Raw genomic sequence first — 15,974 nt, forward strand, 5'->3', positions numbered from 1 at the left:
AATAGGTGGGTAAACAAGGAAAGCAGTCATGAATCCTACATTTCAGCACTCGAGTCAAAAAACACACTTTGATAACAAGCTTAGGCTAATACCAATACAAATGAACAAATGCATTTTCATTCACAATCAAACGGCGGAAGCAAGATCCACTGGGGTTTGCAAACTCTCTCACATTATTATTTGGGTAAGAACAACCAAATTATTTCATTGGAATCTCTTTCTTTCGCTCTGTGAAAGTGAGCGACTTACCAGCCACAATCGTTGAACAAAAAGATGCGGCCATTAAAATAAAGCCTTTTGTATTTGGAAATGCATATCGCCAAATTGGTATCGGTCCTAACTGCAGTAGATCTTAATGAACAATTGCTGACCGATTGAATCGTTTTCCAGTGAAGCCTTTCAAGTCGGTAACTCAGGCGGGACTGAAAGAATCCGACAATTCCATCCGATACACAAAAACGAGACCTCCTTGGTGTACAAAGATATTCCATCAGCCCCATCATCCATGGCGAAAAAAAAGCCCTCATTAGCCGAGAGCCTTTGCTCATCACTGTCAACTCAAGGAGGACCCCGGGGAGTCTTGTTAACTTGGGAGAAGCCACTCGAAGCTAGCTCCCTCCAACTAGGCCATCACAACCCGAGGTCCAGCGCTCTGTAACAAGTGTCTGTCTAGTATTTTAGGTCACACCAGTCAACCTCTTGCAGCCAAGGGTGTCACTCGCCAAAACAGCATGAGGAATAAGGGATGTGAACCCAAACCTGTTTACGACCAATTCCCATCAGCCAGATGTCTCGAGCAGTTTGTCCTCTGGGGAGCTGTGGCACATGAATTGAATAACTCCCAATTCCAATCTGTCTTCGTTTTAACATTGCTAAATGTTGTACAAACCAGGCTCACTGGTTCTTTTTTTTTTTTTTTTACTTTACAGCCCATATCTACATTGGGCCACATTGGATATAAATTGTTGAACCTTTTCGACTAAATCCAGCATTTTCTTGATGCCCGATTTTCAATCTTTGAGGAGATTGGAGTCGTTTTTTGTTTTGTTTTGTTTTTTTTGGGGGGGGGGGGGGGGTAATGCTGAACAGCCAAAAAAGTGATCTTGCCGAAAAGTATTTTCAGGACTCTGGACTGAGAAGATTTTGAGTGGCTAGGCCCCCTAATTTCTCAATGGTATGCCTAAAAAAAAAAAAAAAACCTGAGGGTGTACCGATGAGACCAGCAGATGATAAGATGATACAAACAATTTACAGTAGTTATGTTTAGGCCAGATATCTTCAAAAGTCAAAACCCACACTTGGATCAAATAAAGAGCTTAATGATGACCAGATTGCTAGTTAATTTACTAGTCAGTATTACCTAAAAAGGCAGTAATTTTGTTTAAGGGGAAAAAAAGGAGTAAACAAGAAAATTGTGGCATTGAATTTGATGGAGTTGGAAATTTTTGGGGGGGGGGGGGGGGTCACTATATTTTCTGCCGGTGCGCCAAAGAAAAAAAAGTTGGCCACGCCAATGCACCCATTGCAAAAAGTCGGTGGAGAACACTGATTCAAATAATGCTACTGTAAAATATTTTTTTCTCCTCTCCTCTAAGTCTTCCACTTGTTTTCAATCTATGCTAACAGAAGCACCATAAATCTCATTTGAAGAACGAAACGCGTTGTTCAGACCTCGTGAGCTATTGCTTTTCCGAGCACAACCACATATCGATTCCAAAATATCAGGCACAATAAAGAATAGAAGTAAAAAGATCAAATGTCCAGGTGAGAAAGCTCTGCTCATTCAACCAGATGCTGCTTTGTATTCAACAACAACAACAACAAAAATCTATCCATTTGTTGCTTTTGACCTTTGTGCTCAATGACAGCATTTCCTTTTTTTGCTCTTGTAAAAAACTGTCTACAAGCAAAGCTTATAATGCTGCATTAATTTTCCACTATGGCTCCTTGTTTGAAAACCAATGTTTACAGACCGTCCAAACAAAGCAGGTAAAATGGCAAGGCGAGTCGCAACATCACTCTAGGGATGCAAAATTAACATGCGCGGGACAAAGCCGCCTGGGTACAAGTGCATGTTTTTAATGATGGCCATTTAGACTGTTATGTATCATCTGGCATCCATTACTGGTGGCAGCTTTATAAGGACACAGATTAAACTCCCAAAGTAATTCCAGGTGGCCTGTCAGAGCACAACTGAAATACTCTTAAGAGCTCAGTGTTTAAACGGAAACATTTTTTTTCTTTTTTTCTTTTTTGTTTTAATGCCGAACGTCTGTAATACAATTGAGTGGGGACATTTCAACGCAATGTCAGTGCAAGAAATAATTTTCCAACAGAGATGACGCTCACTGGTCTTAACGGTGGGTATCCGCCTTAAGATTTCACCTTTCGTTACATAACGTAGGTAAGATAACAAAAAACACTTCTCAATATGATCCAGATTTTAGCTTAAAAATGCATACAAGGGCGGCACGGCAGACGAGTGGTTAGCAAGTCCGCCTCACAGTGCAGAGGTGTGGGGTTCGATTCCTGTGTGGAGTTTATATGTTCTCCCCGTGCCTGCGTGGGTTTTATGCGGGTACTCCTGTTTCCTTCCGCATTCCAAAAACATGCAAGGCAGGCTAATGGAACACTCTAAATTGTCCCTAGGTGTGAGTGTGGATGGTTGTTCGTCTCTATGTGCCCTGCGATTGGCTGGCAACCGGTTCAGGGTGTCCCCTGCCTCCTGCCCGAAGACAGCTGGGATAGTCTCCAGATTGCCAGCGAGCCATGTGAGGATAAACGGATTAGAAAATGGATGGATGGATGAAATGCACACAAATACGGAGCATACTGACGGCTGTTACTTCAAGCACAGAACTGCCGTTTCCTAACATCTGTGATCTGTTCTACAAATGAGTTGTTTTGAGTTGATCAGTGAGTGTTTGTAGTCGTGGAGATGCTTTCTTGCAAGGAAGAATCTCACGAGAAGCCAAAATGTTAGCTTATTCCTTGCTCGATATTATTGAGTTATTCCTGTAGGGCACGTCTTTCATGTCATGAATCTTCAGCTGAATAAATCAATAGAATTACCAGCTTGTTGCAAACAGTTTCTTTAACTTTGAAGTAACTACATCTTCAAAACATTCTGAAAGACAGATCTGAGGGTAAGAGACTGAACAGGGAAACAATCATGATTGATAGAGAGAACTGCGAGAGTGCTCATAAAGGTTTGTGGTCAGAGTGGTCAGACCAAAATTTGTCAGACAACAAACCGTAAACCTGTTGTCATGGTGTTTATTTTTGAGCGCTCGATGTGGAAAAGGTCCGCATTGAGTGTTTCTGGCTCCATTTGCGTCAGAACAAACAATGGTATGCAAATAAAACCATGATGAATCAACCCACAGACAACAATTTTCAAGTTGATAAATCTCCACAGTGGTAAAAATGCTGCACTCAATAAACCCATCACTCGGTGTGTTGACATTTACAGTGAATGAATGAATCCGCTGCCACTGCTAATGTTACTGACAGCTGTCTTTGTTTGTGCAGACTGAGTGAGGCAGGTGCAAACACAAAATGTGGATTTTTGTTTTTGTTTTTGTTTTTTCACAACCTATTTTTTTTTTGCCTGTGTGTGTCTTTGTCCTTGTGAAAAGACTAATTGACAAACATCAGAAGAGATTTTGATTAAAAATAAATCCCCTTTTATAAGTTGTCCTACCAGTTGGGGCACTTGAGAAGAATGACAACATTTTAATTAGCTTGAGGTCAATCATATAAATGGTCAAATCATTACATTTGCACATAGCAATTTGAAATCATCGGAACATTGATTTGACATGTTCTACCTTTTAGGTGTACTAGTACATTACTGATATCTACTCATGTTTTAATGGCAATCCAATGAATACGTATCACTTTTCCATTATATCTTTCATAATTTTTTCATTATTCATTCATTACATAATGCATTTCATATTTCCTTTCATAATTTTTTGTTTGACTTTTGTCAACCTCTTATTGTGTGTACTATATATGCTCAACAAACAAACAAACAAATCTCTTCATATAGTCTACTGTTCCACTATGATGAGTAATATCTTCGCATTAACCCCAAGGATTTGATTTTTTGCCGTGTTTTACATCATTTATGTCAGACAAAGGTGACACACCCATTCCGGATGCAACTCTATAAATCTCAATACAATCTCGAAGAATGAGCTCATAACGTTGTTGTTATTGTGAAGTGTCCTTTAGGATAGACCCTTGAAGACTTCAAGCTCTTTCTCGTATTGAGCCCACGCTGCCAAAACAACAGCGACAGTGCACGGGGGGTCTTTTTAACCATCCAGTTAAAAGACCATACATGTACGTGTTTGACTGGTGCTAACTGTTCAGGGACTGCTCCAATGCAGTCTTCCTCAATAACCAGCAGCTCCTGTGCCGAGTGCACCCACTGAGGGCTGGAGATTGTCAGCAGTCACACATATGCCAATGCTCTTATGCATTAATAATACGTTTGCATAAATCTTCCCCCCCCCCCACACCCCCTGCCCCCTCCCTTCCAACTCCTATTATAGCAATTCACTTCCTCTGGTGAGATAAGAGCTGAATAAAAGAGGCTTGCCAGACATACCTATATGTGCAGTACATGGAAAACTTGGAGGCACTTGAGGCCACATAGTGATTGATACCTCTGTGGCCACACAGGAAAGTTGATCAAAAAAAAAAAAAAAAAAGAACATTGGCTGCAATGCTATACAAAGTCACATCTGCACCTGGACCTTCCAACTTCATCAATGCAATTACTTGTCTCTGAGGTGGTACCTACAAACGGTCTGCTTTGAGACGAATTTGTCAATCGGCACCAAACCTATCTATCTATCAATCTATCTATCCATCAATGCCAATATACAAAATTGTAAAACACCATTAGATTTACAGAATGCACCAGCTATCTTCATCTCATCGCTCAGCCCCTTTCACACTGACAAAGCTGAACGCTTCAAAAATAAATGCAATAGATTACCTGAACAAAGGTGCAGAAATGCCAAAAGCCAGCAAATCCCCCTGAAACAAGCAGGCATCCTTCAAAAGAGCAGCAGCCGGAGTATTCCAGACTTTGAAGGCGTATTGCGGTGCAGTTAGTTCATCGAAATCCCAACTTCTGGACCCGAGTTACTGTCAGGCTGGTTCGAGTTGTGTGAAATAACTCGAGAAGAACCAATGAGCCACTCCTCGCGGGGAGATGCCCGCTTAAAGTTCGATGTAGTCTCTCACTCGAGACCAAAAATGGGTTCTCTCCACTAACGCCTCACCTCCGCAAGGCGACAGGAACTTTTGACTGCATCCATCGCTTCAGTCCGATCGTCATTTCGCTCACGCGGGCGATGATCGAATGGAGCCGTTGTTGCGACCACTTTTTTTTTTTTTTGAATGCGAAGCCCACGCGAGGCTGCTGCGAAAGTGGAAGCAACGTCGGTTGGATGAGGTGCTGCTGTGCGTCTGCGTCGCCAGTGCGCACACGGGGGAGACGTGGGGCTCGCTGCGCTCCGATTTTACTCTTAACCACCTTAGAATTACGTTCTCCTTTTGGACCACTTCAAAGATAATACATACATGTTTGGCAAGAACTGCGTATTAAAACTATTATCAAACAATTGTCTTTTAATTGCCCATAATGGGGGAATTCAAATGATTTCTATGAGCCTAAAACAGGACATTTTTAAACAGACAGCTCAAGAATATAGTAAGATACTTTACGCCAACGTGTACCTTTTAAGATCAAAATCAGAGAAACTAATCATTTAGCGGTGGTCTCTTATTTATTATTTTTTTTCCAGAGTTGTATTTCAAAGCAACCAATGCGTACCAGCTCAGGTTGTTCTGTATAAGGAAAAAGGGGTCAACATAATGAGCCAGTCTGCAGCAGCATTGTGTTTCTCAAGATGACCAAAAAAAAATCGATTCACGTTCTCACCCCCTGACCTCTCAGCGTGCCTTTGGGGAAATTAGAAATGATTGGAATTGCGTTGGAGTTGCAATGCATGCTGAACATTTGACACATGTTGACGAAACCGTCTGAATGAACCCAAAAAGTGCACATTTAAATGAGGGAAGTGATTTCCACTGAAATGTTATGTAGTGATTTCGAGCCATTGTTCAGCAAGCAATCTGTTTTTGGAGAAATGTAAGCACTCCCCCTAGAGGATGAAGAGACTCAGTGAGGAAAGAATGTGTTTCAGTTGTGGGAATGATTCTCATGTGGCATTTCGAAAACGTTTTCTTAAGTAAATGAGAGAGCAAAAGGGCTGCATTAGAGAAACATTGTAGTCTTTGCAAACCTATACTAGGGCATGATAAATACAGTTCGCCATTGATTATCTTTAAAGATTAAAGGGTGAATAATGTGGTCTCTAAACCCTTTTCATATACAATGTCTAATGAATGGTACACGTGTATTTAATTCTCCAGGGGATTTAATTACACTGGTGTTGAATACAGTCAGAAACCGGCGTTGCACACAGAAAATGATCATTTATCCATCACTCAATTTTCTATACCGCTTCTCCTCATTAGGGTGGTGGATACACCCTGGACTGGTCACCACCCAATCCAACGTTTGGCCAAATTTGAGTTTTTCAAGTTAACCGCGTGTCCACTGCGCTGTTTTAATTTGTATTCATATTTACACTGAAATTGTCAATGCTAAGATGGAGCATTTTGCAACCGACATTTGTGTTTATTTAAAGTCTGAAGACCCCTCTCTTCGGCATTAGGGCCTTTCCACATCCTCGTCTTTTGTTTAACAATGACACCAGTTCGTAGCACAATATGAAATGAGATTTATCCATATCCATACGAACATTTACAGTAAAACGTCATCTTACAACGTTCCCTTTTGCCTTTCCTCCCGGTGCAGTATCTGTTCTTCATTGTATGTTGACAATGAATGACCCCTCACGACAGTAAGGGAAGGTAATCATGTCTTTCTGGCATGTTGACAACGGAGAAATGCAACAGCTCTGTAATTTGTGAAATTCCACGACAGTGACAAGAAAAGATCCACCGTGGCACAAAATAATGACAGTGTGTCTTTTTTTTGTGCCCACGTCGCCTCAACAACAGGTGTCGCCGCAAAAAGAAGGCCTAGCGAATTCTGACAACAATTTACACCATCGTTCACATTTCAAAGCAGTGAAATATTTTCCAAGGAACAGATGGTGAAAATATTGTGACACAAAGACGCGCCTGTCTTCATGGCAACACAAAACACGAAATGCCAAAGATTTTGAGCAGACGGTGCCAGGGACTGAGACCTATTTTCACTTCAAAGTAAATATCAAGATGACAAACTGGAATAAACCGTACGGACTGTTCCACCCATATTGTTTCGCAAAAGATATGGCCCATGAATGCAGATCTTCATGATTAATCCAAAGCATGAGCCAACATAGTTTCTCACTTATTATTGTTATTATTTTTCCCCTCCCCATGTCTTATCTGTGACAGTTCGTCGGCTTGTTCGGTTTGCTTCCCTCATTTATATCTGTGCCTATCTGTCACCGCACATCACTGCGGTTGCTCAGGGTTATGCAAAAGCGCTGAAGAAAATGAGAGAGAACCTTCACATTCCTCACCCAATTCACAGTGGGGGGGGGGGGGGGGATCTGATGCAATAGCTGCTTCTCTTCTTTCTCTCTGTCTCTCTCTAAATGAGCAGCATGGTAGCGAGTATTATTCCGCTCTTTAAAGAATGAAGAGCCTTTCAAGTTCTCACAGTCTCGCTGTCATATATTTTTTTTCTGGCTGCGGCATAAAGACTCCGATTTTTTTTGAAGGGGAAAAAAATGTTTTTATCTCGAGAGGAGAAAAAAAAAGAGATCTAAGCGATTTCATCAACCATGAAAAATAGCCAGCGCACGCTTCAGTTTCTATGCTGTTTTTTTTTTTCAAGTGATGCTTGCATGCCTGTTCACGGTGCTCCATTGTTTCACTTATTTCTTTCTTTCATATTACACATTACTTTGCAGCAGCATGACGAAATATCGCATCTGTCTCACAGTTGAGAGGTATCAGGTTCAAATCCCAGCTTGGACCGGCTCGTGTAGAGTTTGCATGTTCTCCCATGCTTTCCTGTGTTTTCTTCAGGTACCGACACCACTTTCTGAAAATGTGCATGTAAGGGTGATGGAACACTTAAAATCATCTATAGCTGTGAGTGGGATTATGTATGGTTGTGTAAACGTGCCCTGCGATTGGTTGGTGATCGGCCCAGGATGTGTCCGACCTCTTGACTAAGTCAGCAACATGGGATAAGCTCCAGCTCACCTTGAACACCAATGAGGACAAGCAGTATAGAAAATGGATGGTTGGATGTGACTTCAGAACTGTAGGATCAGGCCCATGTTGGCCCATCTGTATTCTCCCACTGGACAGTTGTTTGTGAACTTTATGAATAAAAATACTTTTTTGTAATGCTTTGGTTTCTCTTACTACTGGCTTGCCGGTTGGATCACTCCAACACCTGGCAACATAATAGCAAGCAAGCAAATGTGACTTCTTGTGACAGCAGCCCAACTGGATGGTAGTACAGTAATCCCTCGTTTATCGCGGTTAATGGGGACCAAAACCACCCGCGATAAACGAAAATCCGCGAAATAGCAACCAATTAACATATACAGGTAAAAAATACTAATAATTTAAGTCCGCAAATGGTCCGCGAGAAGCTGCAAAACAACAGCGTGTCACATAGAGCAACATATACAGTACTGTACTCCATGTATATGAAAAAAAAAAAAAAGAATATGTTTGAAAAATCCGCGCTGCACTGAACCCGCGATAAATGAACCGCGAAATAGCAAGGGATCACTGTAAATATGATTACATGACATCATTGACACATGATTTGTGCCATCTTGCCGTTTTCATGCAAAAAAAAAAAAAAAAGAAAAGGAAAGCATTTACGCCTTCATAATGTCTTGGACAACTTGTGTATTTTTCTGTTCTTTGAGTTCGAATTTCTACAACTACAACACGTATTTTGCCAGGGTCACATAATCAGTAGAATATTATTAAAAACTGGCATGTTTTGTGGAGGGAACCATTGTTGTGCAAATGCTTTTCTCTTGGCACAATGGGGGGCCTTTGTTGCCTTTCGACACAACACTGGATGTGTCCAGCTGCTGAACTCTTATTAAGTGGTATTATTGTCTGTTAGCACATGAAAACAAAGCCCCATTCCTGGAAACTGGGGGCCATTCTTTCTTTCAGCAGTCTAATAACCTCATCACCCCAACCTGGTGCAGGACTCTGCCTCTGCATAATTGTTATGATCTAATATAAAATAAGCGAATCTTTAACGTCCAGAATGGATTTTTGTTGTTGTTGGTGGCGGTGTTGATTTGTTGAGACGACACTTAAATGACATAGCAAGAGGATTAAGACAGATTTAAAGAAGAAAATTCAATTACATGATGATAACTTGTCAACACAGTGCATCTGATGTGGATGATGTGGAATTGTGTTACGTACACACTCAAACGTAGGCAATACAAAAGAGCTTGTACTATAATGTACCTTTGTACCCATAGCTGCTGTCTTGGTCCGCTGCAGGTTCCAGTTCGGGTTTTTGGGTGATTGCATCACGGTTTCTTCTGTATTTATCTGTTTGTAAGGCACACACCAGGAAATAAATCACGTCTCCCTCATTGTCACATATTTGCCTTTTTTTTAACAAAATGATTTAATGAATCCATGTGAGGTGAGAAATAATCAGAAATTAACAAGAATTAATCCAAAATATGTACAGTTCAGAGCATAAGTCTAAACACACTGTGATCGGATTAGAAGCGGAGTAGATCTGAACTGGGCAATGATTTTATGAGAATAATAACCTCAAATATGATGCACTGCAGCACACATAGTAGAATAGACTGTCTATAACGATTTTGTGAAAATAGCCTCTGCGATGTTATTGATGTTCAATTTTATTTTACGAGGTTTGATTAAACTGTTCCACCACAAGAGGTCAGTATAGCTGCATGGACAAACCGCTGTTCTGCTTATGGTGTGGGGGGGGGGGTGACTTTCCTCTTCCTCATCTGAAATCAAAAACTGGCAGCATTTGAATTCGGTCTTTTCATCAGTGATGTAATTTAACTGGCACGTATGTGCAATCAAGTAATGCAAGAAATGGTTCTGAGTAGTCTAGTGGACTTTGGCAAATGTTGAATAAATACTTCTCTGTAGGTATCTTTCCAAATTAATAATTCACATCCTGATTTTGGAAAAGATTGTTTGATGCAACTCTTGTGCTGGATAGAATTTCAATGTGCATGTTTAGGCAGGCCGAAGTAGCTGATGCTGAGCTGAAGTCATTTGCAGAAACGCTTGTTTTAGCATAAAAGGGAGGAAAAAAAGCCACTTTGGAGTGACTTAATTCGAACATGTACCTCGGTTGCATATGATAAAAATTTTATAAACTGATGTCAGTTTTCCTGTGCTTTCCTCAAAAATGAACAAATGATTTTAATCATGTGCAACTGAAAATCAGATTTTCAGTCTTTTATTTTGAGAGGAAAATGTGAAGAGAGACTTTATTTGAACTAGATGATTAAATGTCACCAAATTTAAAGGTGAACAAATATGTCGAATGATCACTTTGATGAGCACATGTGCTTGCTGTTTCGAACATTTTCTAACCTGACAAAATATCCACGGCATGGCCACGCTCCACTCGCTCGACACCAAGCAGGCTGATGAGAATGAATGTGGTGGGAAGAGCCAGCATGGTTCCTGGCTGTGCCTTCAATTGGGACTTACTGGACCTGCAACCAAACACATTTGAATAAATTATTAGCAAAATACATGTCGCGGCCCCCATTTCAGTTTGGACATACTTGTCACATGAAGTAAACTCCTAAAACCAGCCGTCTTGTAGCCGTGCACCATGCAAAGCCATGCTCTCTGAGAAAGAGGGATGGGCTTTCTTCTAAATCCTGCCCAGCATGTCGTCAAACTGTGATTCTTTCTCTTTGAGTCTGATCACGTTCTTGCGAAGTGAAGAAATGCAAATTAAGACAGTTTCGCAGCGACTTACGGTATCTTTTCCTTGTCCCCACCCAAGTGTATTATAAATCTGCTCACTCAACCATACTCTGTACATTTGGTGTCTTATTGAAATGCCATATGCATTACAATAACGAACCAATTGATTATTAACTCCAACGATTCCTTTTTTTCACATCCTGCAATGTGCTGTTTAATTGTTGTGTTCAGTAAATAGTAAATTCAGTAGAGTGTCTATTGTTGTGACTTCTTTGAGGACCTGATCATATTTTATGACCAATATTCAGCAATCCAGATATTTCCAAAGGGTTTACATACCCCCCCCCCCCCCCCCCTTGAAACGATATATTTTCTAGGCACCCTGAAATGTACATAAGATCAATGAGAAGAGAACTGGACAGCTATAGAGGCTGCAGAGATAATAAGTCAGTTCTTCTGATCAGCCATCTGCGCTCCAAAAAGCTTTGCAACTCATCCCGTCTGTCTGATGGACAGCCAGATTCCCGGGATGTCTTGGCGCCCACCGCCTACCATCATCATGTGCCACTTTAATTGTTCTGCAAAATGAACAGCCACAGCCAGTACTACAAATACGCCAAAACGCTTGAGAAAAAAAAAAAGTCTCCACCCGTTGACGAGTAGGAGCCGTAACTGTTTTTGGAGATGGAAGCGATGACACAAAGTAGCTGTAGGCAATGTTATTAGTTTAGGTGTGAATGTGTTGCATAGATCAAAAGCAAGTGCCTCTTGCAAATGTGCTATAGTCTGGATCCGGTTAATGAGATTGTGTGGAAACTTGTCAACAAATGTAGCAGCAAGGCATATCGGCTTCCTCGACACATCAATAAAAGAATCTCATAAAGACGCTTCGAGGCGGAGAGAATAATATCCAACGGCTATACCATATTCAATATGAATGATATGAATATTTAGCAGTACTGTTGCCAAAATCTGCATATGATATTTGACCGAGGGATATTGCATTTTGGAGACGAGTGAAAATTGAATGTGATCGTAACATCTTTGCACTATTTAGTAAATAAAACATGCATCTGATCTGCAACACAGACAGGAGTATGCCAGAATTGTTGGAAAGAAATTGAAAATGCAGTTTGAAAATCGGCCTGTGACTGAAAACTATGAGTGGAAAAAGGAAACTAACCGCTCCATGTGTAGCTGTGATAGGTTCAATGAGTTGAAGACAGGAAGCAAGTTCAATAACAAATTAAACTGATCAATACATGTGATGGCCTCAAGCGGTCATTATTCATTTATTTGGCGTTATATTCCTGTACTCAGGCACCACTAATTTAAGCATGAAAGTGAAGAATAACAATTAAAAGCGCATAGGTCCTTTGCAAAGACAATGGTAATTTTTTGGACAACATTTTAGCACCCCCCCAAAAAAAGCAGATGTAACCACAATGCATTCTGGTGTTTGCTAGCCCTTTTCCTTCATGTCCACCAGACAATCGGACACATTAACACACAGTGCCTCGCAAATCTCAGATATAACGCTCACATGACTCTTATTAGATATTTTATGCAGGTGTACCTAATGAAGTGGCCAGCGAGTATCGCTCATTCACACCAAAGCACGCTTCAGAGGCTCTCCACTGAAAGATATAACAAAATATCTGTTAGACTCATCTTCTGGCGCATTGAACCGAGGGCAGAGCCTTCTGATCAAAGGTGACGGGAGAGCTGATTTCCTTCCTCCCGCCGACTGCTGGGGAATAATCACAGCTCACCATCTAACATATTGTCAATAAGAAAGAGCAGGCGTTTCCCTTGTACCACCGCAGACAGATCACAATACTCCAGCAAGCACCAGAGCGTGACCAGAATCCGCTTTCAGGTGCATCCCCAACCTCCTCTCCAACTGCGCGACACCCCATGGCCCATCTCGACTCACACCCCACTTGCTTTTGTACAGATAAAAACATGCACAGATAATATTGCCCATACAAAATGATAAAGGCTGTTTTTAGAAGTATTTATGACATTCGCAGGACTCCATCATACATTACACATATCATTTCTCTACATTATGAAACGGAAACCGTATTTTTTTATCGATAACAGTGGATGAATAAGTCTACATACCCCTGTTCAATTGCAATGTTTTCGTGATGTAAAAAAAAAAAAAGAAACCCACATATTGTTATAATTTCAAAACTCTTTCCAACATTAATGTGACCCATAACCTGTACAACTCGATTGAGTTAATTTAATCTTGTCAAGAGGAGAAGTAAAAATAAACAACTGAAAATATTGGTTGCACACCCATTTATGTCCTTCAATAAAGTCCACTCATATGTCGGATATAATTTTCAGGAATCTATTCTAACAGGACTGTTTTGGTTATCGTCAAAGCTGATAATATGCCGACTAGCTCACAGGCCAAGCATGTGAGGGAGACCTTCAAAACCTGTGGTCACCCCTGCTGGTCATTTTGAAAAGTACATCTATGACCAGAAGGGACGAGAGTAAAATTGGATGGGAGGAACCAGAGTGACAAATTAAAAATATTGTCATTCCATATGTATTGGGTCTGTTTATAGAATTCAGAATTCTTCACAACATGAGACAACGGCTGCTACATGCCAAAGACTGGACACCTCATACCCAGAAAAGCATTCAGGTGATGTAGGTGTCTTGTATCAAGAACTGATTCAGTATATCCCAACATTTTGGTAATTGTTCACAACAATGCTTAGGTATAAAAAGATTCCGATGTGAAGTAAGATGATGGTTTATTAATTTCAGACAATTTTATGTCACCATTGAAATTCTGCTATTCGCAGGGAATAGGGACTAGGCTGACCCAGGAATAACAAAAAAAACCAATAATGCATGGAACATCCAAAACCTTTCATTTCTATGTTAATTTTCACTAATAATTTTTAAATGGCACTTTTTACAAGATGCTGATGTCTTAGGTGATGGAATGCATGATGGTTGTCCGTACAACTGGTAACACTTTTTTGGGGGGGCGGGGGGCAATCAAGTATCTGGGAAACAAAAAAAAAAGATTTTAAAAAACGCACCAGTTAGCACTCACTATCAACCCATGGTACTTTTTGTATCGCTTTGTATTTAGTGGAGGAGGAATGAATGGTGGTGACAGATACATGTTTTCATCACTGCTATTACACGTATTGGGGAAGCATCAGAACAAGACAAAACGGTGTTCAAAGTATGATGGGCTACATCTGGAGCTTTCTCAATGCTCATAGTGACAAGTCACAGTCAGCTGAGTAGCCATTGTGGAGGAGGGGATCCAGCCTGAGTGGTAAGCGATGATCTGATGAACCAGCCACAAGGGCCAATGACCTTTGGTCCCAGAAGATGAATGACCCAATATGTCAGCAGCAGATCCTAGTACATCTATCCATTTTCAAATCCGCTTATCCACACGAGGGTCGCGGGCATGCTGGAGCCTATCCCAGCAGTCTTCTGGCAGTAGGTGGGGTACACCCTGAACTGGTTGCCAGCAAATCGCAGGGCACACATAGACGAACAACCATTTGCGCTCACAATCACACCGAGGGGCAATTCAGACTGTTCAAATATCCTACCGTGCATGTTTTTGGAATGTGGGAGGAAACCGGAGCACCCGTGGAAAACCCACACAGGTGCGCAGAGAACATAAAAACTCCACTCAGGAGCCGGATTCAAACTCTGCAACTCTGCACTGTGAGGCGGACATGCTAACCAGTCGTCCACCGTGCCGCCGATCGTACAAATATATCTTATATGCTGTGAGATTCATCTAAAGCTTTGGGGACTGGATACTTGAAGCAAGTAGAGAGGAAGTTGAGTGATAATATCATGCTATACTTTTAGCATAGACTATCTGTAATTGCCATGCATGTAAAAATTAATTGGAGACTTTTACAGTTAAGGGTTTCTGAGTCAACAGTTGCGTTGACCATGTGCGAGTGTGTGCCTGGGTGTGTGTTTGGTGGGAGCTGTAGAATGTGTCTGTGTTAGTTTGAATGCACTTCCAACACATCCAAAAACCTAATCCCTTTTGGGTTTTCAAGATCACTAAAGGATTTCCGATATCAGAAGTCGAAGAAAACTACTGATTACAACCCTAAGAGCAAGAGACAGGCAGTTTGAGGAAATGTCAAGTTATTTTTTGAAAGCATTAGACCATTCAAAGTTTCAAAACAAATTGGCTAATTTTTACCTTTAATTGGCACCCATGCTTTGAATGATTCCCTAATTCTGTGCAAATAAATCAAACTTGAAATTTCTTCCACAAATATATCGATAAATATTCCAGGCAGATTTAAACATGATATCACATATTATTTTGGAGGCATTCAGTTTACTTGAAATGCTTTGTAACTTTGTGCATCAAAACATATCAAATGAATCTGAATTTACAGGCTGAGACTGTCCATATTCCTAAAAGAGCCAACTCCATATAGACACCAAACAATACTTGCAACTTCACAACTTACCCTCCCAGGTGATTCCTCCAAGATTACAGCTCCATTTATTGGTACAACCAAATCTGTCGGTGAGCTTCTTTCAGGCATTCAGGCATTTAACAATGAGAGTTGAAGGAGAAAAAGAAGGTGCAATGTGGACCTGCAAGAAGAAGAGCAACGAAATCAAAATGAGCTGCCCATACTGAAAGAAAATCCTTAATAATCCATCTGTGATCCAAGAGGCGCTATCAGATGGGGTGCATACAAATTGCAAACCTACCTCTGCAGCAACCTCGGTCCACTTTTTCCTCAGGGTCCTAAGGCTGCACAATTGCAGAGCAGCTTGCACATTCTTTTGCACTATAGAAACATGATAGCTTCTGTTGCGGGTTTAACAATTTTGAATGGAATGGAATGTAAAAAAAAATAAAAATAAAAATCATAAAGAAACCAGCTAGCATTTCTCATATCCTTATT

General features: G+C 40.8%; 1 protein-coding gene across 1 annotated transcript in view; it reads right to left on the reverse strand.

The window, feature by feature from the left end:
• The window catches only part of LOC147193653 (roundabout homolog 1-like), a 73,342-nt gene that overhangs the window by 53,342 nt on the left and 4,026 nt on the right, over positions 1-15,974 (reverse strand). The window contains exons 2-4 of the mRNA XM_086130781.1: positions 15,528-15,657; positions 10,687-10,811; positions 9,562-9,648 (exon numbers count right to left, since the gene is read on the reverse strand). Coding sequence (XP_085986907.1) covers positions 9,562-9,648; positions 10,687-10,774 — 175 coding nt within the window. The 5' untranslated portion in view covers positions 10,775-10,811; positions 15,528-15,657. The remainder of the gene's footprint in view (positions 1-9,561; positions 9,649-10,686; positions 10,812-15,527; positions 15,658-15,974) is intronic.

Source organism: Hippocampus guttulatus, chromosome 15 (genome assembly GCF_054856545.1).
Source record: "Hippocampus guttulatus isolate MCC_2025c chromosome 15, RoL_Hgut_1.0, whole genome shotgun sequence".
Lineage (NCBI taxonomy): Eukaryota > Metazoa > Chordata > Actinopteri > Syngnathiformes > Syngnathidae > Hippocampus > Hippocampus guttulatus.